The sequence below is a fragment of the Oratosquilla oratoria genome, chromosome 16 (assembly GCF_046742065.1).
Source record: "Oratosquilla oratoria isolate Oo_2021 chromosome 16, ASM4674206v1, whole genome shotgun sequence".
In the NCBI taxonomy this organism is placed as follows: domain Eukaryota; kingdom Metazoa; phylum Arthropoda; class Malacostraca; order Stomatopoda; family Squillidae; genus Oratosquilla; species Oratosquilla oratoria.
In genome coordinates, this window is record NC_134792.1 from 40,947,651 (window position 1) to 40,975,617 (window position 27,967).

The following is a 27,967-nucleotide window of genomic DNA, read 5'->3' on the forward strand; positions in this document are numbered from 1 at the left end:
TGATCATAATTTACAATACAAGTAAAACGAATTTATATATATATCTATGAAGAGTCGGCTTCCGCCTCGTAGTGGAGGAGAAAGAATATATTTTATGTATTTTGAAAGATACACATGTTTACAGAACGATGTCATTTTTGGAACCACTAATCTTACGCTCCTTCCGCCACCACACGAGGCCGCCTTCAACATGGCGAAGAAAAATAAAGGGAAAGATCCGGAGAATGACAACGATGTGGGAGGAGAAGATGAAGAACCAGATTTTAATGACCCAGAAGATTATGTAGATGATATAACAGATGAAGGTAAGGAATATTACATTTGCTTTTTGCACAGGAAAAGTTAATAAACATGCCGGCAATTCCATTGAATAGAAGCGGGAAAGTGAATCAGCATATGGGCCAAATATCGGAGGGTTCTTGGACATAAGTACTTTGTATTCACTGTTTAAACTATTAAAGATATGATAAAGAAACCGTGCTACTGTAAATTTTATAAAAAGCTGAGAGGATTATATAACTTGCGTCCTGATACTACCTGCGGATGTCACTTTCTTCATAGTCGAGTAATAATCATTGTTTATATTACAAAGAGGTGAACAGGGAACCTAAGAAGGTCATCATAGTGCCTATGTAGATAATTATGGCAATTAAATACCCACACTATCGTTGCAGAAAGCTGAGAAGTTAGACATATGGGTGTATGACAAAGTATAATAAATATCAATATGGTTTGGAAGTGGTAATTGGGAACATGCATATACAATACTGGTTCCAGATAAAGCTGTAAAGAGCAACATAATTTTATGCTTATTAGTATGGAGTATTGATACATGAAAAATTGTTTATATATACCATTGCACTTTTTGACATATGTCTAGCATTTATTGGGCAATATTGTCACAAGGTTGTCCATTGTGAGACCAAACAAACTTGTACAGACAAATTTTATTCATTTTCAAGCTCTGTAATATCTTGTATAGAGAACTTGTATGTGATAAAGAAAATATATAAATAGAGAACATGGACCCAGTGGGGGAAGGTATTTGTGTACCAAAATTTGTGACTAGCTTACCTGGTATATATTTATTCTTCCGTTACCTGAAGCCTAAGTGAGAGATCATTGATGGCTCAACAGGTTAATAAGAAATTAGGGTTTGGGTATGGGATAGAAGAAAAACAAATGATTTCCAATTTAAATTAATAAAACTAATTTAACCAGATCTGGAGTTTTAAGTAGGAAAAATAAGCAAAATGAAAATGAGTGGAAATTTCATATGAATGAAAATGCCAGCAAAAAAACTTAACTGGCCTTGGGTATTAGGGAAGGGGATCAAGCTAAGATAGAGATTTACATTGAAATTAGTGGCAGAATTGTCATCAGGGTTGTCAACTTACCTCCGAATTGTCAAAACAAAGATGGCTTCTAAATGAGTCAACTTGATTTCATTTGTGCATAGCTTTTAGCAACATTTTCTGCTATTGATTTCCACTAAGAAAAATATTACATTGATGTATGATAATTTATCAATTTAATATTTAATTTTCTAATGCTATATCATATAAGTGTGCACTTCTAAAAAAAAAAAATTATTTTTCCCTTTTAACCACTTCTATACGGTGACGCCTACGTAGGCGTCATGAGCAAGTGGGTGTGCGATGATGTCGGCGTCTTGATTATATTTATTGTAGTTGTACCTACGTAACCTCCATTCTCTCTAAACTGGCTTCATCATATTTTCTATGGTTATCAAAATTCATGGGTGAAAGAGAACGAACGATTGAGCACTAACTTTACTTTTTATAATGTGATTATTATGACGCAACATCGCACGTCGGGCAGCTAATGCTGCCGGACGTGCGATGTGGCCCGGAGTGAAGAGGTTAAGTAAACCTAGTGGGACTTTCTCTAACCTAACCTTACCTAATAGGATTGGGTATTTTCATAGATTTGTGCCAAGTCATATGTGGGTGGAGGAAGGTTACAGGGGTGTGTGGGAAAGTAATTGGGGAGGTATGGATGCCTGTAGCTCAGAGGAACATGTTACAGTAGTGTGGAATTTAACTGAAAGTGTGGGAAATTATGTGGTGAGTTGAAGGTATTTGGTAACTTGTAAGAATAATGGTAACTGTTGCCATGAGTTTCACTGACTAGAAACAGATTCACAGCAGCTTGCAGGGATTGTCAGGCCCTGCCTCATGTTACCAGTTTGCAGTAGTAAGAGCAACTGATTTAAAGTTCTTGTTTTTAAATGTGTAAGAATAGTTAAAAGAGAGAGCTTTGGCCCAGTCCAGAGGCTGTCAGTGACCTTGGGGCACCACCTGTAGACAAAGATAAATGTTGACAGGTGGGAGAGATAAGACTCCATGAAAGAGAAAGGCAACTGCTGACATGTAAGTCAAGACAAACACCACGTGAGGACTAAATCTTACTTTTTAGAAATTTCTGTTCATTTGAGCAAAATATTGTATTTGAAGACATGTCCTCCTGTGGCACTTTTACATAATTCTTCCTCCATCTTGCAGAACCACCATAAGGAGGTATCTATCATTGGTTCCAAACTATAGAAGATATGTGTTCCACATATTTTCATGTTTTTTATAGTTAGAAAAATTTATAGCACAGCAACAATTTAATGCAAAAATTTTACTGAATTTGAATGGTTTCTTTTTTACAGATCTTCTTGGTGACCTTTTGCGTGAACAGCCAAAGGAAACTGATGGTGTGGAATCTGTTATCATTGTTGATGGGGTGCCCCAAGTTGGAGCTGAACGGCTGGAAAAACTCCAGAATGTTATCCGCAAACTCTTTAAAGATTTTGGCCCCATTGTTACTGAGCATTACCCAAAAGATGCAGAAGGTATTACCAAAGGGTAAGTCTTCATCATGTTTTTGGCTTTAAGTTCTGTGATGGAATCCTTGGTTTAATCTTTTCAGATGAAAGATATCAAAGATTTAATTGGAAGGGAATGTTAACATAATCATCATTTCAGGTACATATTCCTTGAGTTCAAGGATCGCCAGTGTGCTGAGGAAGCCGTCAGGCAGCTTAATACTCACAAACTGGACAAGCAACATACATTTCAGTGTAACCTCTTTACAGACTTTGACAAATTTGAAAATATTCCTGATGAGTTTCAGCAACCAAAACCACAACCCTACAAGGTTATTAGCATTGATTTTTTCATTGTGACCTTTTGTGAGTTTGGTGTAGGAAAAACTGCATGCTTTGGGGAAAGTTTGTACTAAGTTTGGACTAATGAAAACTTGTTCCTTTTGTGGATTTTACTCTTCTTTATATAGGATCTCGGCAACTTGAGCTACTACCTCTTGGAAGAAAACTGCTTTGATCAGTTTTCAGTTATATATGAAGGTGGAACAACAACAGCAATTTACCTCAATTCTGTACCTGAAGTTACAGTAGTTGCAAAGCGAGAAGTAGGTGTGGCATGTTTACTTGTTCTTGTTCATACAGCTAGTGATAGAAGAGTACAACTTGTTTCTTAATATATTAAAATTATTTATGATGGATGACCTTTGAACAATACAGAGATGGACAGAAACATACGTGCGATGGTCACCCCGTGGTACCTACCTGGCGACATTCCACTTAAAAGGTATTGCTCTGTGGGGTGGAGAGGACTTCAGACAAGTACAGAAATTTAGCCACAATGGAGTACAGTTCATTGACTTCTCTCCATGTGAAAAGTAAGTGGATTTAGTTTGTGGTAAATTATGTTAACGTGACATTGGATGTTTGAGGGATGAGACCTGGAAGTGAAGAGTTTTGAGTTACATGAAGTAGAGAATGGAGGTGAATTAGAGTATAAGAGGCCTGTAAATGCCTGGTGTGAATAGAAAGTGTTTTGATAAGTAGGATTAGGGGATGGATGCAGAGAGAATATTTCATGGAGTGATTGTGCCCATGGAACTGTATGGAGCAGACTTGGAATTTAAGGGAGGCAGAAAGGAAAAGCCTGAATATCTTTGAAAAGTATGATAGGTGTTACAAGGATGGATAGTGAGGCATGGGGGGATAGGTGTGAAATGAGAGCTGAAGTGGCTTTGGCATGTGGAATGAATGAGGAAAGATTAGCAAAAGTTTGTAAAGTAGAGGGATGAGGGAACTTTGATGTGGATGGACAAAGTGAAGAGGATATATGCAAAAGAAATTGAGCAAGGAAGAGTGTAATAGAGAATAGTTGTACATACATATACCAATGGATATTTCCTCCTTACAGTGGAGATAGCCAAAAACACAATGCCATAAAATCCACTCCCACTTGTTCCATCTCCACATACTCCACTTCTATTCACCCCCCTCCCTCCCTCTTATCTAGGCTTCTCCTGGATGACTGGTCATCCCTACATCTCGACCTCTGCCCTGGGTCAGAAGCAATGTACCAAGACACAGCAAGGCCACTTCATTTAATCGGTGACTCCCCCTTGAGGATCACACCCTCATGCAGAAAAAGAGAAAACTGGGAGAAATCCCTTTGGGCTGCATCAAAATATCATCACATATCCATGTGTGGTGGAGTGGAAGGTTTCTGCAAGGTTAATGTGGATGAAGGTGAAACTGGATAGGGAGATGTGAATTTTTGCAAGTGCATATGAGCCAGGTAATGTGAAGAGTGTAGAGGAAAGGGAGGCTTTTTGGATAACTTTAAATGAGTACATTGAGGGTTTAGGGAGAAATGTCAATGAAGTGGTATTGGGAGACCTTAATGCTAGGGTAGGAAATAAATCAATAGGCAGAGTGGTTGGGAAGTGTGGAGTTCTAGGAAAGATTTGTAATGAAGAGTTAATAGTGGAGATGTGTCTAGAAAGAGCATTATGATAGCAAATACAGTGTTTAGGAAGAAAGGCAAGCATAAGTACACATGGAAGAGGGTGGTAGAGCATTAATGGACTATGTAGTGGTAACCAGAAGGGTAGGAAGAGTTAAGGGTGTACATGTTCTAAGGGGGGAGAGAGGGGGGAATGTCAGATCCTATTTTGGTGAAAGATAAGTTGAGAGTGGGTGATAGATGGAGAAAAAGGAAAAGGACAGAAGGTAGGGAGGTGCTTAAAGTGATCTGCCTGTATAGTTACACTTTACAAGGGAAAAGGGGACAAGTGTGAGTGTAGTAGTTTCAGGGGGATCAGTTTGTAAGTAGTTGGGAAGGCTTGTGGGAGGGTCTTGATTGAGAGGATTAGGAGAGGAACAGATGAAGTAATTCGTGAGTAACAGTGTGGGTTTAGGACAGGTAGTGGTTGTGTGGATCAGATTTTTGTGGTAAGACATAAGTGAGAAACCTAGGAAAATGTAGGATGTATTTTGGGCCTTTATGGGTTTGAAAAAGGCATACGACAGGGTAGACAGGAAGGCACAGTGGGAGATATTACAGATAAGGGGATAGGAGGAAACCTTTTAAAAGCAGTCAAGAGTTTTCATGATAGTAGTAGTGCTTGTGTTAGAATCAGAAATGGAGAGAGTGCTTTGCTTTGAGATGAAGATGGGACTTCATCAGGGATGTGTTATGTTGCATTGGCTGTTCAATTTATACATGGATAGGGTGGTGCAAGAGGTAAATGAAAGGGTAATGGGTTGGGATTGGAGATGATTAAAGAAAATGGAGAAAAGTGGGAGATAAGCCAGTAGTTGTTTGCTGACAACACTGCACTTTTAGCAGGATCAGGATGGATTGAGGAAACAGTTTGGGAAGGTGTGCGAAAGAAGGAAGTTGAAGATGAATGTGGGTAAAAATAAGGTGGTGAGATGTACAAGGGGAAAAAGTGGCAGCAGACTGGAAGTTAGTATTAACCTCTTCAGTACGGTTCAAAATCTCGCGGGCAGCATTAGCTGTCAGACGTACGATGTGTCGTAATAATACTCGCATCATAAAATATAGTCACCACTTATATCAATCGTTCTCTCTTTTTCCCGTGAATTTTGATAACCATAGAAAATGTGATGAAGACAGTTTAGAGAGTATGTCATTACGCAGGGGCAACTACAATAAATATAATCAAGATGCCGATATGGCACCATTGCGTATCCACTTGCTCCTCATGCTGCCTACGTGTGCGGCACCGTATGGAAGGGTTTAGGGAGAGATACTGAAAGAACTGGATAGTTTTAGAAACTTGGGTGTGAATGTGGTAGGAAAGGGAGGAGTGCAGGTGGAGGTAGAATGTAGATTGAGAGCAAGTAAATGCCTTGGTGGATTAAGAAGTTTAATGAGAAATTGACATTTGGGAATGAATGCTAAGAGGAGATTGTATGAAGGAGTGATTGTGCTGACAGCACTGTATCAGGCAGAAACAGGGAACATAAGAGAGGAGTTTGAATGCGTTTAAGATAAGGTGTCAGAGAAGTATGGAAGGTGTTACTAGGCTGGATAGAGTGAGAATGAAGAGGAGAATGGGGGTGGAAAGGGAGTTGAGAGATGGGGTTAATGAAAGAGTATTGGGATGGTTCAGACACATGGAAAGAATGAGTGAAGAAAGATTAGTAAAACAGGTGTGGAAGGCAGAGGTAGGAGTGAACATGAGAGGGGCCGACCAAGGATGAGATCGATGGATGGGGTAAAAGGGGCATTGGGAATGAAGAGAATGTTGAGGAAGGACGGGAGAAGACAAGATAGGGTTGAATGGAGAATGGCTGTGTATAGATGATGCTGTGGTGCATTAAAGGGAGTGGATGGGGGATGAGGGAGTATGCGTGAAAAATAACCCAATGCAACCCAAAGGGATTTCTTCCCATCTTCTCCATTTCTGCATAAGGGGACAGAGAGGGGGTCACAGATTTAATGAAGCAGCCTTGCTGCTTCTGACCCAGGGCAGTGGGTGAGATGCAGGGATGACCCATCATCCAGGAGAACTCAAAATAAGAGGGAGGGAGGGAGTGGAATATATGGGGATGGAATGGGTGGGAGTGGATTCTTCTTCTTCTTCTTCTTCTTCTTCTTCTTTTTCTTCTTCTTCTTCTTCTTCTTCTTCTTCTTCTTCTTCTTCTTCTTCTTCTTCTTCTTCTTCTTCTTCTTCTTCTTCTTCTTCTTCTTCTTCTTCTTCTTCTTCTTCTTCTTCTTCTTCTTCTTCTTCTTCTTCTTCTTCTTCTTCTTCTTCTTCTTCTTCTTCTTCTTCTTCTTCTTCCTCTTCCTCTTCCTCCTCCTCCCTTGTCAGGGGGAAAAGACCTTTGGTATATGTATGTACATATACTTCCTCACCCCTCTACCCCCACCCACTCCTTCCATGCATCACAGCATCATCCATACACAACCATTCTCCATTCACCCCAATTTTCTGTCTTTTTCCTTCCTTCAACAGACATTACTCTTTCTCAATGTCCCTTTTACCCTATCCATCCATATCATCCTTGGTTGCCCCCTCATGTTCACTCCATCCAACTCTGCCTTCCTGTTGACCCCATCACTTTCAGTCCCCATCTCTCCTTAATTACTGGTTTAATTCTGTTTACTGTTCCCATATATTGTTTTGTAATTTTTCCTTCACTTCCTTCATGAAATCTTTTGCAGCAAGTAATGTTTCTTGATGGGGTGAATTAAAATGGTGGTATAGTTTTTCTTCTTTTCTTCACTAATTCTCTACAACATTCTTGTCTTAGGTATACCAGAGGACTCCTGCCTGGGATCCCCAACCCACTCACTAAGCCATCTCTATTCCAATGTCACTGCTTAATTCATCCTATAATCTTGATTGTTACAAATAAGTACCTCCCCTTAAGGGCATGACTTCTCTCCTATGTACCAATTAAAAATTTTCTCCGCCACCCTTCTCCAATCAGAAAGACTGTTACGTCATAAATAATACCGCTTACACAGGCAATCTCAACATCAAAGCAGAAAGACTTAGTTAACATATGGTCACCTCAGCATTAAAATCTGTACCCTAGCTCTTGTTTATAAACTTTAGATGGTGAGCAAGATTATGCAACTCCTTTGTGACTTGTTTTCAAAACATCTAATTCATAAAAGTGAAATTCTTGCCACCTACCCCTCTCTCTACCTACTTATTTACCTGTATCTACCAGCCTCTTACACTTCCACACCTCTTTTACCAATCTTAACTCATTCTTTCCATGTGTCCAAACTATCCAGAATAGTTGTAAGTGGATGAAATGATGTGTCTAGAATCATTATTCTTGTCTACTCTGTAAATTTTTGAGTGCATGAATATAATGAAGCAGTGGGAAGTAAACCAGCATCAGCTGTCGATGTTCTGTGGCTATGGAGATGCGGCCTTGTATTGTCTTTTAGCTAAGTAGGAGGGGGGACAGGGATGACCCTCTGCCCATTCATGAGGTGCTACGATGGGGAGAGTGATTGAATTCTGGATGGATGTGGTGGGTGGGTGCTTTTCCTTGGTTACTCTCCAAATAAAGGGGAAAGGACCTTTGGTATGTATGTAGTCAGTTATATGGGGTTCAGCATGTTCATTGTCATTTGGTTGGAGCCTGTGAATGAAAGGAAGGTTTTTGAATATTTTCATACATTTATGGATTTGGAAATAGTCATTGATTATTATATATGATAAGATAAGAAGGAGGGTGGAGGGGAGTGGAATATATAGGAAATGGAATGGGTGGGAGTGGTTTCTATGCCTTTTTCTTTTTGGCTACCCCCCGTGAAGTGGGTATGGAAGGCAGATGTGGAGGGAGGGAACATGAGGGGGCATCCTAGGATGAGATGGATGGATGGGGTGAAGGGGTCTTTGGGGAAGAGGGGAATGTCTGTTGAGGAAGGACGGGAGAGGACAGAAGACGGGTGAATGGAGAATGGTTGTATATGGATGATGTTGTGATGCATGAGGTGGAATGGGAGGGGGGAGGGGGGGTGAGGTAGTATGTGTGAGCAAAATTTGACGCAGCCCGAAGGGATTTTCCCTGTCTTCTCCTTTTATGCATGGGGGGATGGAGAGGGGGGGTCGCTGATTTAATGAAACGGCCTTACTGTGGATGTGCTGTGACCTAGGGCAGTGGACAAGGTGCAGGGATGACCCGTCATCCAGGAGGTGCTAAGATAAGAGGGAGGGTGGAGGGGAAGGGAGTGTATTTAGGGATGGAATGGGTGGGAATGATTTTATGCCTTTTTCTTTTTGGCTTCCCTTGAAAGGGAGAAAAAGCCTTGCTATAAGAACTTATAATTGGTGGGGGGTGAGGTGGTATGTGTGAGCAAATTGTGAAGCAGCCCGAAGGGATTTCTCCCCGTCTTCCCCTTTATGCATGGGGGGTTGCCAATTTAATGAAGCGGCCTTGCTGTGGATATGTTGTGTCTTGTGCCACTGCTTCTGACCTAGGGCAGTGAACAAGGTGCAGGGATGACCCGTCATCCACGAGGTGCTAAGATGAGAGGGATGGGTGTGGAGTGTATTCAGGGATGGAATGGGTGGGAATGATTTTATGCCTTTTCCTTTTTGGCTACCTCCCTTGTAAGGGGGAAAAAGCCTTTGTATATGTATGTATGTATAATTGTTTACACAAGTTTCACTGACTGGAAACCCATAGCTCCATAGTGGCTGGGAATATCCCTTAGGTCTCAGGAAAGAAATGGTGGATCATTGTCTTTTGTTGAATGGAGATTTTACTGAAGGGGACCAGTTGCTTGTTAGTCCAGAGATTGAGTGCCAGCCTCTTAGGGCTGCACCTCATGGAGGTTGGGGGGTTAGATACGCTTCTCATCTTCAGGACCATCATACGCAGGTACCCATCCTGAGTTCCATCGCTTGCAAGTGACTATCATTGGTCCCCATGTATTGATGAAAATTGAAAATATGTTGGGTATATTTATGTATAACTAGTCTTCTTGTACATTTGTTAAGAATTTATCCTCTTTATCCAGGTATATGGTTACATTTTCATCTCAAGTTGATGCAAGAGCTGAGGAACCACAGTCCATCATTATCTGGGATGTTCTAACTGGACAAAAGAGGCGATCTTTCAACGCAGAACGACCACCAGTATGGCCAGTCTTCAAGTGGTCACATGATGACAAATATTTTGCCAGAATTGGAGAGGATGTTCTAAGTGTTTATGAAACTCCTGTAAGTGTATATTGTGTAAAGTATTCAGTGTGAGACATGTGCCAAATGTGAGAGGTGGGAATTGAAAGTGAAAAGGTTTAGGCAAGTAGGGCTGCATCAACTTTGTGTGATGATGCCATGATTGTTCAATACTTCTATTGATGGAGTGGTAAGGGAGGTTAACATAAGAATGCTAGGCAGAGATTTGGCAGTGTTGGGTGGGAACAGAAGACATTGGAAGTGAGCTAGTTAAGTGTAAATGGTGCTGCAATTATGGCAGGTGCTTAGGTGAGGCTGAAGTATTTGGTGACATGGTGTGAAAGATGTGAGAAAAAATAAGTAAATGTTGGCAAAAATAGGTTGATGAGATGATGTGATTTAAGGTCACCTACTCCCCCTATCAAGAGCTAGGATGGAGCTCCTCACAGAGGACTGTATGAGATATCCAAGAAATATTGATGGCAGATTTAATGTAAATTTAAAGGGTAAGATCTTACTAAATGAAGTGGAGAAAGTCAAATATGCAGTAGTGAATGGAGGAGCATATAGAAATGAATTGTAGTTAAAGATGTTGAGGAATGTTAGGTTGGAAAGAAAACCGTTATGAGAAAGGTATTTGGGGTTGAACACAGAGAAAGTTGTATGAAGAAATAATTGAATCCACAGAAATGTATGGAGCATGTAAGGGAAGGAGGGGAAGTGGTGGGGGAAAAGAATACTGCCACCAAGTATTCCCACTTGGATCGTAAGAGGCAAGAAGAAAGGGACGGGGAGAGGGACTAGGCATTCTTCTCCCTGTAGCCCCAATGGGCAGATTCCTAAAAAGAAAAGGAAAGGCATAAGGGGTGCTGGAGGGCCTCGGGCCAGCACCCTAAGGTTTGGGTCTTTTAATGTGCGTGGATGTGGTACAGATGAGAGTAAAAGGGAAGAGATAGGTAGTATGTTTGTGAGAAGAAAGTTGGATGTGTTGGCTTTGAGTGAAACTAAGTTGAAAGGGAAGGGTGAGTGTAAGTGGGAGGTTATCAGGAGTGAAGAGAGGGCGAGGGAGGGAAGGGGTGGCTATTCTAGTAAGTGAGGAGATAGGTAAAGGGGTAGTGGAGTGGAAGGAGGTTTCCTCAAGGATAATGTGGATGAAGGTGAAACTGGGAAAGGAGATGTGGGTCCTTGTAAGTGCATATGGGCCGGGCAGTGAGAAGAGCATGGAAGAAAGGGAGGCCTTTTGGATAGATTTAAATGAGTGCATAGAGGGTTTAGGAAGAAATGTCAATGTAATAGTACTGGGAGACCTTAATGCTAGGGTGGGAAATGGTCCAATCGATGGAGTGGTTGGGAAGTGTGGAGTTCCAGGAAAGAATCGTAGTGGAGAGTTGATGGTGGAAATGTGTCTAGAAAGAGAGTTGATGATAGGGAATACAGTGTTTCGGAAGAAAGTCAAGCATAAGTACACATGGGAGAGGGTGGTGGAGGGAAGGGTGGTAGATAGAGCGCTAATGGATTATGTAGTGGTAAATAGGATTATGATAGGAAGAGTTAAGGATGTACATGTGCTAAGGGGAGAGGGTGGGGGAATATCAGATCATTTTTTGGTGGAAGGTAAGCTGAGAGTGGAGGATAGATGGAGAAGGAGGAAAGGGACAAAAGGTAGGGAGGTTCTTAGAGTGAACTCCTTGAATGAAAAGGAAAAGGAGAAGGAGTACGAAAAGAAGCTGAAGGAGGAGTGGGAGGGAGTAAAGGATAGAGCAGAGATGGGTGTGGAGGAGGAATGGGGATGGTTCAAGGAGGGAGTCTTAAAGTGTGCAAGGATGGTGTGTGGAACAAGAAGGACAGGGGGAAATAGAAGAAAGGGTAGTGAATGGTGGGATGAGGAAACAAAGAAGGTTGTAGAAGAGAAGAAGCGAGCATTCACAGATTGGTTACAAAAGAGGACAGGGGAGTCATATGAGACGTACAAAGAAAAGAAAAGAGAAGTAAAGCAAAAGGTAAAGGAGGCAAAGAGGAGAGCAGATGTGAAATGGGGTAGGAGTATGACAGAAAATTTTGAAAGTAATACAAAGATGTTTTGGAAAGAAATTAAGAGAGGAAGAGGAGGCGAATCAAGTAGGGAAGAAAAGGTAAAAGGTACAGATGGAGAGATGATAATGGAAGAGAGGGCAGTGAGGGGAAGATGGGCAGAATATTTTAGGGAGTTGCTGAATGTGAAGGAGGATAGGGAAGGAAAGATAGCTACAGTGGGAAATGCGAAGAAAATGAGAGTGATGAGTGAGGAGAATGGAGGAGAAATAAGGAAGGATGAGGTGAAGGCAGTTGTAAAGATGATGAAAGCAGGTAAGGCACCTGGTCTGGATGGATGTCATGCAGAATGTCTGAAAAAGGGAGGTTCAGTGATGGTGGACTGGTTGGTGAGGTTATTTAATGTTTGCTGGAGAGAGGGTAGAGTACCGGAGGACTGGAGTAGTGCCTGTATAGTTCCTCTTTACAAGGGAAAAGGGGACAAGTGTGAATGTAGTAATTTCATAGGGATTAGCTTGTTGAGTGTAGTAGGGAAGGCTTATGGGAGTATCTTAATTGAGAGGATTAGGAGAGGAACAGAAGGAGTAATTGGTGAGGAACAGTGTGGATTTAGGATGGGTAGAGGTTGTGTAGATCAGATCTTTGTGGTAAGACAGATATGAGAAAGCTATAGGAAAGGGGAAGGATGTTTTTTGGGCTTTTATGGATCTGGAAAAGGCTTATGATAGGGTAGACAGAAAGGCACTGTGGGAGGTTATGCAGATTTATGGGATAGGAGGAAAGCTTTTGGGAGCTGTCAAGAGTTTTTATGAGAGTAGTAGAGCATGTGTTAGGATTAGAAATGGAGAGAGTGAGTAGTTTGAAGTAAATGTGGGACTTCGTCAAGGATGCGTTATGTCGCCCTGGCTGTTCAACTTATACATGGATGGGGTGGTGCGAGAGGTGAATGCTAGGGTAGTGAGTCAGGGATTGGAGATGGTTAAAGAAAATGGAGAAAAGTGGGAGGTGAGCCAGTTGTTGTTTGCGGACGACACTGCGCTTGTGGCAGGGTCAGAGGAGGGATTGAGGAAGCTGGTGGCAGAGTTTGGGAGAGTATGTGATAGAAGAAAGCTAAAGATAAATGTGGGTAAAAGTAAGGTGATGAGATGTACAAGGGGTGAAAGTGGCAGTAGACTGGAAGTGAACATTAAGGGAGAGCGACTGGAGGAAGTGGATAGTTTTAGATACTTGGGTGCAAGTGTAGCAGGAAAAGGTGGAGTGAAGGTGGAGGTAGAATGTAGATTGAGAGAAGCGAGTAAATGCCTTGGTGGGTTAAAGAGTGTAATGAGGAATAGACATTTGGGAATGGATGTGAAGAGGAGACTGTATGAAGGAGTGATTGTGCCAACAGCACTGTATGGGGCAGAAACGTGGAACATAAGAAAAGAAGAGAGAAGGAGTTTGAATGTGTTTGAGATGAGGTGTCTGAGAAGTATGGTGGGGGTTACTAGGCTGGATAGAGTGAGAAATGAGGAGGTGAGGAGGAGAACAGGGGTGAAAAAGGATTTGGGAGATAGGGTTGATGAAAGAATATTAGGATGGTTTGGACACATGGAAAGAATGAGTGAAGAAAGACTAGTAAAAGAGATATGGAAGGCAGATGTGGAGGGAGTGAACATGAGGGGACGTCCTAGGATGAGGTGGATGGATGGGGTGAAGGGGGCTTTGGGGAAGAGGGGAATGTCTGTTGAGGAAGGAAGGGAGAGGACGGAAGACAGAGGTGAGTGGAGAATGGTTGTATATGGATGATGTTGTGACTGCATGAGGAGGAATGGGCGGGGGGGTGGGGGGTGTTGTAGTATGTGTGAGTAAATTTTGACGCAGCCCGAAGGGATTTCTCCCCGTCCTCGCCTTATATGCAAAGGGGGACGGAGAGGGGGGGTCGCCGATTAAATGAAGCGGCCTTGCTGTGGATGTACTGTGTCTTGCAACACTGCTTCTGACCCAAGGCGGTGGGCAGGGTGCAGGGATGACCCGTCATCCAGGAGGTGCTCAGATGAGAGGAAGGGTGGGAGGGGTGTGGAGTGTATTTAGGGATGAAATGGGTGGGAATGTTTTTATGCCTTCCCCTTTTTGGCTACCTCCCTTGGAAGGGGGAAAAAGCCTTGGTATATGTATGTATGTATGTTTGAGGGATGGTCAGAAATTTGGATGCAAGCCACTGGATGATGAAATTTATGTTAGAAAGAAAAGATCAGAGAATGTTGTGGTGGTTTGTGCATTGGAAAGAATTGGCTAAGAAATAATAACAAAGAGTGGGAAAACAGATGTGGATGGAATACAACTGGGGAAAGACCAATGAGGTGGGATGGATGGGGGTGAATAGGGATTTGGATGCTTGTAGAATGTCTGGCATGCACAGATGAGAAGAAGCAAAGTATAACAGTGAATAGTTGAAAATATGATGTGGCTCAAAGGGATGTTCTGATCTGCTACTTAAATTATTTTGAGTTATTGAGGAGTGTTCCCATGTGATGAAAATGGGGTTGTAAGTCAGCTCCAGGTGTCAAATCAGGATCTGCTGTGGAAAAGCTTTCATTGCTCTGGTCCCAAGAATAGTGACAGAAGATGGAACCCTATCCATGAGGTGTTGGGATGGGAAGGGTTTTATTTGTGTATGAAGTGGGTTTAACTAAAATGAAGTGAAAAGAGAGCTGACAGGATTGATTACATAATACTAGGAGTGTGGGGATATGAAGAATGTGAGTGAAGAAAGAGTAGTAAAGAGTGTGGAAAACAGTTTGGTGAGATGAATTTAGGGAAATGCTGAAAATGGAATGGGTGGATGAGGTGAAGGGGTCCTTGACAAGGGAAATGCAAGTTGAGTGGGGGATGGAGAGAGCAAGAGATAGGTGTGAGTGGAGAGAACTTGTGAATGGATGATAGATTGTTGTGGCCTGAAAGGATTTCTTCTCTTCTACTCTGTAATTACTAGAATGGATAAGCGGGAAGTGTTGCCATATAACAAATTGGTCGGGGCAAATCAACTGGCTGTTGGGTTTTGCCGTGGAGGGGCTATCTTGCTGCATTGTTTCTGAACTAGACTGGAGAGGGCACAGGGATGGCTTTCAGCCACAAGAAACAAGAATGAATTATATTGCAAATGGGTGAGTGGGGTGAAAGGGCCTTATGGTATGTGTTATTTGCCATTGTCTTGGATCATGTGTTGGACTTGTGATCAACAGCTATTACCCTCCTGGCTGAGATTTTAGAACTTGTGTATGGCCTGTGTGTGTGTAAGTTACCATGGCCTTGGATTATGAATTGGGTTCATGATTGACAAAATTTTACCCTCCTAGATGAGAGCTCAAGAGTGCATATATGGCCCAATCTATGGTTAATGCTGTGATCTTGTACACATACCATCTTCAACTCCTTGCCCACTAGAGTTGGACTTTGACTTTAAAAGCATTGTTCTTTTCCTGTATATTACAAATGAGAGTTGTATTGAGTCAAATCTCTCATTCTTTTTCAGTCCTTTGGTCTTTTGGATATGAAAAGTATAAAAGTACCTGGAATTAGGGACTTCAGTTGGTCTCCCACAGATACTGTGCTTGCCTACTGGATTGCAGAGGACAAGGATGTTCCTGCAAAGGTTTCCCTCATTGCCATCCCAAGTAGAGAAGAAGTAAGTTGATATTGTTTAGATGAAAAATTGAAGTAAGTTAATATTGTTTAGATGAAAAATTATACTGCTGTGTGAAAGAATTGTTTGTGTAGTTATGCAGAACTAATAATAAACTTAATTTCCTACAGGTCAGAACCAAGAACTTGTTCAGTGTAGCAGATTGCAAAATGCACTGGCAGAAATGTGGTGATTATTTGTGTGTGAAAGTTGCACGATATGTCAAAGCCAAGAGAGAGAAGAATGAAATCAAATATGCTGGTATCTATTACAATTTTGAGATTTTCCACATGAGAGATAAGGGAATTCCAGTGGACAGCTTGGAAATTAAAGAAAATATTCAGGTAATATAACAGTACTGTATGTTTAAGCGTAATTAACTAGATATGTTGCTTATTGCCTTTCCAACATGTATAACAACCATGGAAGAACAACACAGCCTTGCACCCACCCATTTTCACAGACTTCAGACCCAATCTAGACACACCCATTGTTGTGTATTTTTAAGTTTTCCACCTACCTTATTCTCAATATGACCAAAACAGCTTCTGTCAACACTGTCACACACGTCTAGATTAAAAAATAATGAAGATAATTTGCTAAATACATACCAAAAGCTCTTTCCCTGTGTAAGGTTACTGAGTCTGATTATAGTAGACTCCTGCCTAATCGCATCCATATTCACAGCTTCTAATGGAACCTAATATGTATTCATGATTCTCCTGCTGGTTCAAGAGGCCTATGCATCTCAGTGCTAGTACTTGAAACCTTAAGAAGACTTCTAATTTAAACCTTGAAAATAATTATTAAATTTGTATATACATATACCAAAGGCTTTTTCCCCCTACAAGGGAGGTAGCCAAAAAATAAAGATAAAATCCACGCCCACCCATTCCATCTCCACATACTCCATTCCCATCCATGCCCCACCCCTCCCTCTTGTCTTGGCACCTCGTGGATGACTGGTCATCCCTGCATCTCGCCCACTGCCCTGGGTCAGAAGCAGTATTGCAAAACACAGCACATCCACAGCAAGGCCACTTCATTTAATTGGTGACCCCCCTCCATCCCCTCATGTAGAAATGGAGAAGACAGGGAGAAATACTTTCATGCTGCATCAATTTATTTTTCACTTATACTCCCTTTTATGGATCACAGCATCATCCATACACAACCATTCAACAATCACCCCTATCTTCTGTCTTCTCACGTCCTTCCTCAACAGACATTCCCCTTATTCACAATGCCCCTTTTACCCTATCCATCCATCTCATCCTTGGTTGCCCCCTCATGTTCTCTCCTTCTACCCCTGCCTTCCACACACCTTTTACTAATCTTTTTTCACTCAATTCTTTCCATGTGTCCAAACTCTTTCATCAACCCCATCTCGGAACTCCCTTTTCACCCCAATTCTCCTCCTCATCTCCTTGTTTCTCATTCTATCCAGCCTAGTAACCCCAACCATACTTCTCAGGCCTTTCATTTCAAACACATTCAAACTCATCATCTCCTCCTCACTTATATTCCATGTTTCTGCCAGATACAGTGCTGTTGGCACAATCACTCCTTCATACAATCTCCTTACAGCATCCATTCCCAAATGTCTTTCTCATTACACTTTTTAATCCCCCAAGGCATTTACTTGCTCTCTATCTACATTCTACCTCCACTCTTCCCTTTCCCGCCACATTTGCACCCAAGTATCTAAAACTATCCACTTCCTCCAGTCTCTCTTCCTAAATACTCACTTCCAGTCTGCTGCCACTTTCTCCCCTTGTTCATCTCATCACCTTACTTTTACCCACATTTATCTTCAACTTCATTTCGCATATCACCCCAAACTCTGTCACTAACTTCCTTAATCCCTCCTCTGATCCTGCTACAAGCGCAGTTTTGTCAACAAACAACAATGGGTTTATCTCCCACTTTTCTCTATTTTCTTTAACCATCTCCAATCCCTGACCCACTACCCTTGCATTTACCTCTCACACCACCCCATCCATATATAAAGTGAACAGCCAATGCTACATAACACATCCCTGACGAAGTCCCACCTTTATCTTATGTAGCCTTCACTTTACATCGATCTCCAGGTACCTATTCCTTATAATTAATTTCATTCCCCTAAGACCTTTTCCATCATGCTTTACTTAATAATTTGAATTCGCCATTCCCTTGTTCATTCCCAAAGCACTTTCTTCAGTTTCTCATAAAATTCACCTACAACCCTCTACCATCATTACTGCTTGCATGTCTTCTCAATTTACTTTTGCCCACACTTTCTGTTCTCTCCTCTCGCACACCATCCTGAACTTTGCCACCAACTGTATTCTGTCCTCATATTTAACCACAAGCACATTGTCATCTGCAACCAACCACTGGCTCACCTCCCACTACCCTCCACTGTCACCCATCAATTCACCTTGCCTAGCACTCTTGCATTTACCTTTCTCACCACTTGAACCTTGTACATATTGAACAACCATGCTGACATTATGCAACTGTGGCACATCCCCACCTTTCCATTTTCTTACATCCATAACATATCCCCTAATACCTGTGTCAAGCCAGTCATTCTTTATCTGAATCTTTTATGCCTTTTCCTTTTTGGCTACCTCCCTTGTAAGGGGGAAAAAGCCTTGGTATATGTATGTATGAAAGTTATGAAGATGTTCATTTTTGTTGCCAAAAACTTCTTGCATGTCCTATGAAAATCTATCTGTGAACCATCTTCCTATTATAAGCCTACACTGCTCTTCCCTAATTACTCCATGTTTCTCAATTGTTCTTGCATCTACCACCACTACAGTCACAGTCTCTCCACTTCCTTTATATGAAAAGTTCTTTGATATACTCTGCCCATCTCCTTGTAGCCTTTGCCTCTATTAACAGATGTTCATTTGCTTCCTTTAACCTTTCCTCTCACCCCTACCCAACACTTAACATTATTATTATTATTTATTTGTGTGTGTGTTCAGCCCCGTATACATTTATAAAGACCCACATCTCCCTTCCCAGCTTTACCTTCATCCACACTAACCTCTTCAATACAAGTCAAATCCTCATGCTCGGCATCATATGCCTGAGGTATAATGATTGATGCATCACAATACTTGCCTTATAAAATATAAAGTCACTGCTATATTACTCATTCTCTTTCACTTAGTAATAATAAACACAGAAAATGTTATCAAGCCAATTCAGAGAAATTGGGGGTCACTCAGCTACAACTACAAAATAAATATAATCAAAACACCAACCTTGGTATCCTTGTATACTGATTTGCATCTCATGATGCCTATGTAGTTGTCATCATATGGAAGAGGTTAACCTTCTGACCCAGATCAGTGAGCAAGATGCAGGGATGACCAGTCATTCAGGAGCTAAGAAAAGAGGGAGGGAGGAGTGGTGAATGAGTTGAATATGTGGGGATGAAATGGGTGGGAGTGGATTTATGCTTAATTATTTTGGCTTGTAAGAGGGAAAAAGCCCTTGGTATATATATTGCAGATGAGCCTCCATTGAACTAAATTTGAAAGTTGTACTTGTTGAATTATAAACCTTTTTTTATAGGCCTTTGCTTGGGAACCAATTGGTAACAAATTTGGAATTATCAGCGGAGAACCTCCATCTGTTGCTGTGACGTTCTTCCAAGTAAACAAAGGTTTAGCACCATCTGAACTGAAGAAGTTTGAGAAGCGGGCTTGCAACAACCTGTTTTGGTCTCCTCAAGGACAGTTTGTTGTCTTGGCAGGTCTTAGAAACTTATCTGGTGCCCTAGAGTTCATTGACACAAAGGACTTCCAGGTAATGAATGATATTGTACATTATTAAAAAAAAAATAATAATAATAATAATATTAATTTGTACATAAGGAATGTGTGAGCTTATGTCTTTGTCTTTATTTTGCAGGTTATGGCTGCTACAGAGCACTTTATGGCAACTGACATAGAGTGGGATCCCACTGGTCGTTATGTAGCCTCCTGTGTGTCATGGTGGGGGCATAAGGTAGTGTAAAATTCCCAGAATTAGAAGTAATTAAAAATGTATATAAAATTCTCCATTTCCTTCATCTTCTTCAAAATATGTTCTTGTGCTTGAAAGTGGGGAAACAGAATCTTGACAGATGTAATTAGTTTGAAATGGATTGCCTTTTAGGTGGACAACGCTTACTGGCTGTGGTCTTTCCAAGGAAAATGTTTGAAGAGACAAGCATTAGAGAGATTCTGTCAGTTACTGTGGAGGCCTCGACCACCAGCTCTACTTAATGCAGCTCACATTAAGGTATTGTCAAATGTATTTTCATGAAGATTTACAGTATTCTTTAGGGAATAGAAATATCAGTTCATTGACCTGGTCATTTGCAGGAGACTTGCAGCTCCCAAGTGACAATGGCCACTGGATGAGACCAAAAGTTACTCAAAGAAGAAATACAATTGTTTGGGTAGGGTTAGAGTAGTGTGCGTGCGTGTGTGTGTGTTTTTCTCTCTCTCTCTCTCTCTCTCTCTCTCTCTCTCTCTCTCTCTCTCTCTCTCTCTCTCTCTCTCTCTCTCTCTCTCTCTCCCTCCCTCCCTCCCTCCTTCCTGTGGGGATTGCCTCTTTCACCCTCCACTCATCCCAATCTCATGACTTTTCCCCTGCTCAACAGCAGACATTCTCCTTTCTCAATGCCCCCTTCACTCCATCCATCCTTCTCATCTGTCATCCCCCCAAGTTCACTTCCTCCACCTCTGTCTTCCATACCTCTTTTACTAATCTTCACTCACTCTTTCCATGTGTCCAAACCATCCCAATACTTTTTCATCACCCCTATCTGTCATCTCCCTTTCCACTCCTGTTCTCCTCTTCACAGTGTTTCTCACTATCAAACCTAGTAATCCCTACCATACTTCACATTTCATCTCAAACCCATTCATACTTTTCCTCTATGCCTCTCTTAAATTCCATTTCTCCAAACCATGCAATTACTTTGTTATGCAAGGAATGGAGGGGTAGGGGGTGTTTGTGTGAATATTTTGATATAGCCTCAAGGGATTTCTCCCTGTTGTCTCTTGTTTTGCATGAGGGGATGGAGAGGAGGGGTTGCTGATTAAGCAAAGCAGCTTTGCTGTGGATGTGGGAGGGATGACCTGTCATCCATAAGGAGCTAAGATGAGAGGGAGGAAGAGGTGGTGGAGGGGGGTAGGAGTAGATATGTGCCTTTGACTTGGCTACTTCCCTTGTAAGGGGGGAAAGGTCTTGGTATATAGATATTTTGCATCTGGGGTAGTTTGTCTGGCCAGGCCTATTCTGCGCTACTACTGTTTAACTGTTGGATTGTGATCTAAACTGTTGTTGGTGGGATTTGATGGGCTGATGTCTAGGGGAGTTGGGGAAGGATCAATTTTGGAATACTTGAGTGATTCACCAAGGTCTTGGATCACACTGACAGTTGTTTGAGAGGTATTGCCTTATGAGAGCTCAGAGTTCATACATTGCCCCATCAATGGGTAAAACTGTCATCACACAACACACACACACACACACACACACACACACACACACACATGTCTTGGGTGAGACTCAAACTGATATTTGAATTAGTGCTTGAGTGTAAATTGTATAAGTGCTTTGAGGTACAGTTGGTAGTTTGTACATGTTTAAGTAGTGTACTGCTAATTATGTGTGTGTGTAATAAAATCGCTCGCTCTTGCCATTTATTAAGTTGTGCTTGAGTATGTGGTGGGAGGGATTGGTGGGATAGTGGGCTCTTCTTAGACTGAGTCCATCAGAAATAGATATTATACATAAATAACAAATAGTCCTATTCTCCCACAAGGGGAGTGGCCAAGTCCAAGCATACACCTATCCCACAACTAATTCATTGCCCTCTTATTCTGCAGGACATCAAGAAGAACATGAAGAAATATTCTGCTCAGTTTGAACTCCAAGACAAGATGCGCTTCAGCAAAGCCAGCAAGGATATTATTGAGAAGCGTCAGAAACTCATGGCTTCCTTCACAGAGTACCGTGAGAAAGTTACTGAAAAATATAATTCGATGAAGGAAGCCAGAATTGAACTTCGTGAAGGTGAGTTCATATTGTTTGTTGTTTTCAGTTAAAAGTTTGTATGACATTCATTTAATTCAAAATTATGGTTTATTAAGGTGAACCTCCTTGGTGAGATCCATGAGGTATTAATGACAAATGCTTACTATCCCCATGTAAAGGAGGTAACTAGGTCAAAGTAAGCACCTGATGACAGAGTTTGGGAGAGTATATGATAGAAGAAAGCTAAAGATAAATGTGGGTAAAAGTAAGGTGATGAGATGTACAAGGGGTGAAAGTGGCAGTAGACTGGAAGTGAGCATTAAGGGAGAGCGAATGGAGGAAGTGGATAGTTTTAGATACTTTGGTGCAAATGTGGCAGAAAAAGGTGGAGTGAAGGTGGAGGTAGAATGTAGATTGAGATAAGCGAGTAAATGCCTTGGTAGATTGAAGAGTGTAATGAGGAATACACATTTGGGAATGGATGCTAAGAGGAGACTGTATGAAGGAGTGATTGTGCCAACAGCACTGTATGGGGCAGAAACATGGAACATAAGAGAGGAAGAGAGAAGGAGTTTGAATGTGTTTGAGATGAGGTGTCTGAGAAGTATGATGGGGGTTACTAGGCTAGATAGAGTGAGAAATGAGAAGGTGAGGAGAAGAACGGAGGTGGAAAGGGAGTTGGGAGATAGGGTTGATGAAAGAGTATTAGGATGGTTTGGACACGGAAAGAATGAGTGAAGAAAGACTAGTAAAAGAGATGTGGAGGGAGTGAACATGAGGGGATGTCCTAGGATGAGATGGATGGATAGGGTGAAGGGGGCTTTGGGGAAGAGGGAAATGTCTGTTGAGGAAGGACGGGAGAGGACAGAAGACGGGGGTGAATGGAGAATGGTTGTATATGGATGATGTTGTGATGCATAAGGTGGAATGGGGGGTGAGGTAGTATGTGTGAGCAAAATTTAACGCAGCCCGAAGGGATTTCTCCCCGTCTTCTCCTTTTATGCATGGGGGGACGGAGAGTAGGGGTCGCCGATTTGATGAAGTGGCCTTGCTGTGGATGTGCTGTGTCTTGCGACACTGCTTCTGACCCAGGGCAGTGAACAAGGTGCAGGGATGACCCGTCATCCAGGAGGTGCTAAGATATGAGGGAGGGTGGAGGTGTGTGGAGTGTATTCAGGGATGGAATGGGTGGGAATGATTTTATGCCTTTTCCTTTTTGGCTACCTCCCTTGTAAGGGGGAAAAGGCCTTGGTATATGTACCATCATGCTGGGTAATTTTAATGGTGGTAAAGTTGACACTGTCAATAACTTTTAAATGAAAACACTTGGATCCCAAAAATGTTGTGGTCAACTTAATACCACCAGTTAAAATTACCCCGCATGATGGTTTTTTTTTTAGTGAGCAGAGTACCAAGGGCAGTTAGGTAGAGTTAGAATACACAACAGTAGATACAAATGGCCTTTTCCCCTTTGAAAGGAGAGTAGGAAAAAATGAAGGATACTTATTGGAAGAAAAATATAGGGTTTCTCCAGTCTCCATACTGTACCCCCATTTAGTTACTTGTTACAATGTGCATGAGAATACAGTAGCAGCATTTTTATAATCCACATTGCCACAAAAACAGAAAAGAAGTGCCCTAGGAGTAGTACAGGAGAGAAATAAGAAGAGCAGAAACAAGGGATAGAAGTTTAAGTTTTCCTCTTGAGTTTTAAGGTTTCTCTGAACAAAGACCCCCTGTGCCCAAGGTTCCCTTCACCCCCATTTATCCATCCTATTTTCAGTCCTTAATGGATATGGATTTTTACCCATCTGGGCTATTGGCTGCATGTTATTGTGGGGTTAAAAGCTGATCAGTAGCATGCAGTTGATACTTTAGGGTCTATATGGGGTGCCCCTTTGGACACATCATTTTGTCTGGTAGAGGAAATATCTATTTATAGATAAATTATGCCACTGCAACTGTACCTCCACTCTTAATACATAGGATGGGAAGAAATAGAAGGAAGGGTAGTGAGTGGTGAGATGAAGCAAAGAAGGTAGTAGAAGAGAAGGAACTAGCATTCACAGATTGGTTACAAAATAGGACAAAAGAATTGTATGAGAGGTACAAAGAAAAAAGAGAAGTAAAGCATAATGTAAAGGAGAGCAGATGTGAAATGTGGTAAGATTATATGACAGAAAATACTGAAAGTAATAAAAAGATGTTTTGGGAGGAAATTAAGAGAGAAAGAGGAGGCAAATCAAATAGAGAAGAAAAGGTAATTGCTGCAGATGGAGAGATGATAATGGAAGAGAAAGCAGTAAGAGGGCTGAATATTTTAGGGAGATGCTAAATGTGAAGGAGGAAAGTGAGGTGAAGGTAGTTGGAGTGGGGAGCACTAAGAAAATGACAGTTCTGAATGAGGAAAATGGAGGAGAGATAAGGAAAGATGAGGTGAATGTCATTAAAAAGATGAGACCAGGTAAGGCACCTGGGTTAGAAGGGTGTCATGCAGTGTCTAAAAAAAGATGTTTGAAGGAGGGGGTCTCAAGGTGTGCAAAAATAGTGTTTGGAACAAGGAGGACAGGAGGAAATAGAAGGAAGGGTAGTAGTGGTGGGATGATGAAGCAAAGAAAGTTGTAGAAGATAGGAAACGAGCATTAACAAATTGGTTACAAAACAGGACGAGAGAATTATATGAGAGGTACAAAGAGAAGAGAAATAAAGCATAAGATAAAGGAGACAAAAAGAACAGATGTGAAATGGGCCACTGTAAGAGTATGGCAGAAAATTTTGAAAGTACTAAAAAGATGTTTTGGAAGAAAATTAAGGGAGGAAGAGGGGGCAAATCAGGTAGAGAAGAAAAGGTAAAAGGTGGAGATGATAATGAAAGAGATGGGCAGATAGTTTAGGGAATTGCCATATGTGAAGGAGGATTGGGAGGGAAAGGTAGTTGCAGTGGGAAGCACTAAGAAAATGACAGTGGTGAATGAGGAAAATTGAGAAACAAGAAAAGATGAGGTGAAATCAGTTATTAAAGTGATGAGAGCAGGTAAGGCACCTGGATTAGTTGGGCATCATGAGGAGTGTCTAGAAAAGGTAGGTATAGTGATGGTGGACTGTCTTATGAGGTTGTTTAATGTTTGTCTAAAAGAGGGTAGAGTGTTGGAGGACTGGAGCCATATAGTTCCACTTCACAAGGGAAACAGACAAGTGTGAGTAGTAGTTTCAGAGGGATCAGTTTGTTGAGTATAGTTGGGAAGGCTTATGGGAGCATTTTGATTGAGAGGATTAGGAGTGGAACAGATGGAGTAATTGGTGAAGAACAGTGTGGGTTTAGGACAGGTAGGGGTTGGATAGATCAGGTTTTTGTGGTATGGGTGTTTTTTGGGCCTTTATGGATTTGGCAAAGGCTTATGACAGGGTAGACAAGAAGGCATTGTGGGAGGTATTGCAGATATATGGGATAGGAAGAAAGCTGTTAACAGCAGTTAAGAATTTTTATGAGAATAGTAGAGTATTCATTAGGATTAGGAATGGAGAGTGCAAGTGGTTTGAGGTAAAGGTAGGACTTCACCAGGGATGTAGTATGTCACCTTGGCTGTTCAATTTATACATGGGTGGGGCGGGGTAAGAGCACAAGGGAAATGGGCTGGTGATTGGAGATGGTTAAAGAAAGTGGAGAAAAATGAGGGCTAAGCCAGTTGTTGTTTGCTGATGGCACTGCACTTTTAGTAGGATCAGAGGAAGGATTAAGGAAGTTGGTGACTGTTTAGGAAGGTGTGGAAAAGAAGGAAGTTGGAGATAAATGTGGGTAAAAGTACGGGGATGAGATGTACAAGGGTAGAGGATGGCAGCAAATTGGAAGTGAGTACTAAGGGAGAGACTGGAGGAAGTGGATAGATCTAGATAATTTGTTGCAAATGTGGCAGGAAAGGGAGTTAAGTGTAGGTAGAATGTAGGTTGAGAGAAGAAAGTATATGCCTTGGGGGGATTAAAAAGTGTAATAAGAAATAAAGATTGGGAATGGATGTTAAGAGGAGATTGTGTGAAGGAGTGTTTGTGCCAGCAGAAACATGGAAATGCACAACTGTGATGAGTTGTTGACATTTTAGCTGACAGAGAATGTAGAGTTTCCCAGAGCAGCCATCTTTAGGGGACAAAAGACTACACTGTACTCGCCCCAAACCTAGAACACGTCAATAACCCAGTATAGCAACAACAAAATGCATACTGCCAAGGGCTTTTTCCCCCTTATGTGGGAGGTAGCCAAAGTCAAGGGCATAAATCCACTCCCACCCATTTTGTCCCCACATTCCACTTCCCATTCACCATCCCTCCCCCCCTTTCTTCTTAGGTTAAACCTTCATCTCACCCACTGCCTTGGGTCAGAAACAATGCAGCAAGATGCAGTACAGCTACAGCAAATCCACTTCATTTAATCAGTGCCCCCCCTCCCTCCCTCCCACACACTCCTCTCTCTCTCTCTCTCTCTCTCTCTCTCTCTCTCTCTCTCTCTCTCTCTCTCTCTCTCCCTCTCTCCCTCTCTCCCTCCCTCCCTCTCCCCCCCACATAATCCATGCTACAAAATGGGACACCCCCCCAGATTACTTCAGTAACCAAGAACTTGGCTGACGCAACAATACTTACATCCCCTCAGCTGGTTTCAATGATGCTGCTTACTCCTGACTACTATAGATTTAAGCAGCACCTAATGGTCAGATTAAATGGTCACCCTCTCCCACTGGACAAAAATCATAGGATACTTAGTTTCACATTTGACAGACACATTACCTTCACCACATACACAGAACATCTCAAGTGAAGGCATGCAAGAAATTGAAAACAATAGCTTGCACATGATTTTGGCAGTAGAAAGAAATGCTTATTGTATGTAAACAGCTCATTAGAACTACACTACTGCATTCAGGGCATGGTATCATACAATTAATGGACATTCAACAAACAAATACAGCATTAAGACAAATAATTAGCTGGACTTGAAAATCAACACCAATTAAGGAAACAGACATCCTATAAACACAAAAGAAAACAATAATGACTAGACATTTAATTAACAGTAATAGAATATTCACAATTAGAAGCATCAATCTTCATAGAAAAGCACATGAGAATGATAGGTACTCCATTGTATTCCAACTATATACCAGACTTCTTCCTCTTTATTAGGTAGGGAGCAGGCATGCATCCACCCCCACTGATCACCCATTTTTTCCCTTTAAGCTTGTGGGTGAAAGGTCTTCCCTGACCCTGTCCAGTGGCAGTGTCAGAAGCAACTGTATTCTAGAGCCTTTAAATCTTTATAGTCCTTGCACCATATCACACATGATCCAAGGAATGCAATATAAAAACAACCCCAGCAGTATGCTACTATAGGGAGGGTGGCCAAGTTAAAGTATATGGTACCCACCCCTAACAGAGAAATTATTCATAAGATGAATTGTGTTGGCATGCCAGCATTTAGGTGTGGAAGCATATACAAACAGAATTGGCCATGCAATTATCTCCAGTTGCCCTATATAAAATCATCACATTAAGAGCACTTCACACAACACTACTGGAGACTTACCCAGAGTTATAAAATCCCAAGAGTGACAATGGGTTTTACATGCATAATGTAAACTAACCTCATGCCAATTTCAAGATTTGTTCAACAGAACAGCACAATAATACACCTAATATATCCTTTGTTCTTTTCAGGATTGGACTCTGAGAACTTAGCCGATAATGAAGGTGATTATGAAGATGAAACTGTTGAATTCCTGGTCAAAAAAGAAATTATTGTGCTTGACGATTAACGTCAAGGTGAATTTCGTCAGACGTAACCCTTTCAGTCTTTGCTGAGAGGGAAGGCGGTCCTCAACAAGTCGTGGTGGTGGTGGTGCAGCGTTCATACATCGTGATTATAGCAACTGTTTGCAAAAGTTGCAAACTTAACCTAAAGAAGTCTGGCTTGATATATTTTGAGCTTAACTTGTTCACATAACCAGGTGAAGGAAACCTTCACTTGGTAAGTTTTGATACGTGGGTGTCCTGCACAGTTTAAGTGCTCAGGTGACAGTTACTTGTTTACTGTACCTTGTTTTCAAATTAACGCAATGCCGTATTGGTCATATTGGGGAATTTCACTGTGTAAATTATTGCATTACAGTGGAATTTACCATATACCATATAGGAAAAAGAAAAGATTTAAATAAACTGTTGCGATTGAATGTGTACTTTTTTTTAACCCATCCT

General features: G+C 41.5%; 1 protein-coding gene across 1 annotated transcript; it reads left to right on the top strand.

Annotated features, from left to right (window-relative positions):
* The first annotated feature begins 137 nt into the window (after positions 1 to 137).
* Positions 138 to 27,942, top strand: eIF3b (eukaryotic translation initiation factor 3 subunit b). Its single transcript, XM_076199567.1, has 13 exons — positions 138 to 305; positions 2,678 to 2,873; positions 2,994 to 3,165; positions 3,304 to 3,438; positions 3,551 to 3,708; positions 9,843 to 10,044; positions 15,548 to 15,700; positions 15,829 to 16,041; positions 19,271 to 19,504; positions 19,610 to 19,705; positions 19,856 to 19,981; positions 21,580 to 21,766; positions 27,431 to 27,942. The coding sequence occupies exons 1-13, from the start codon at positions 191 to 193 to the stop codon at positions 27,526 to 27,528; spliced, it is 2,085 nt and encodes a 694-aa protein (XP_076055682.1). The 5' UTR covers positions 138 to 190; the 3' UTR covers positions 27,529 to 27,942.
* The last annotated feature ends 25 nt before the right edge of the window (positions 27,943 to 27,967 follow it).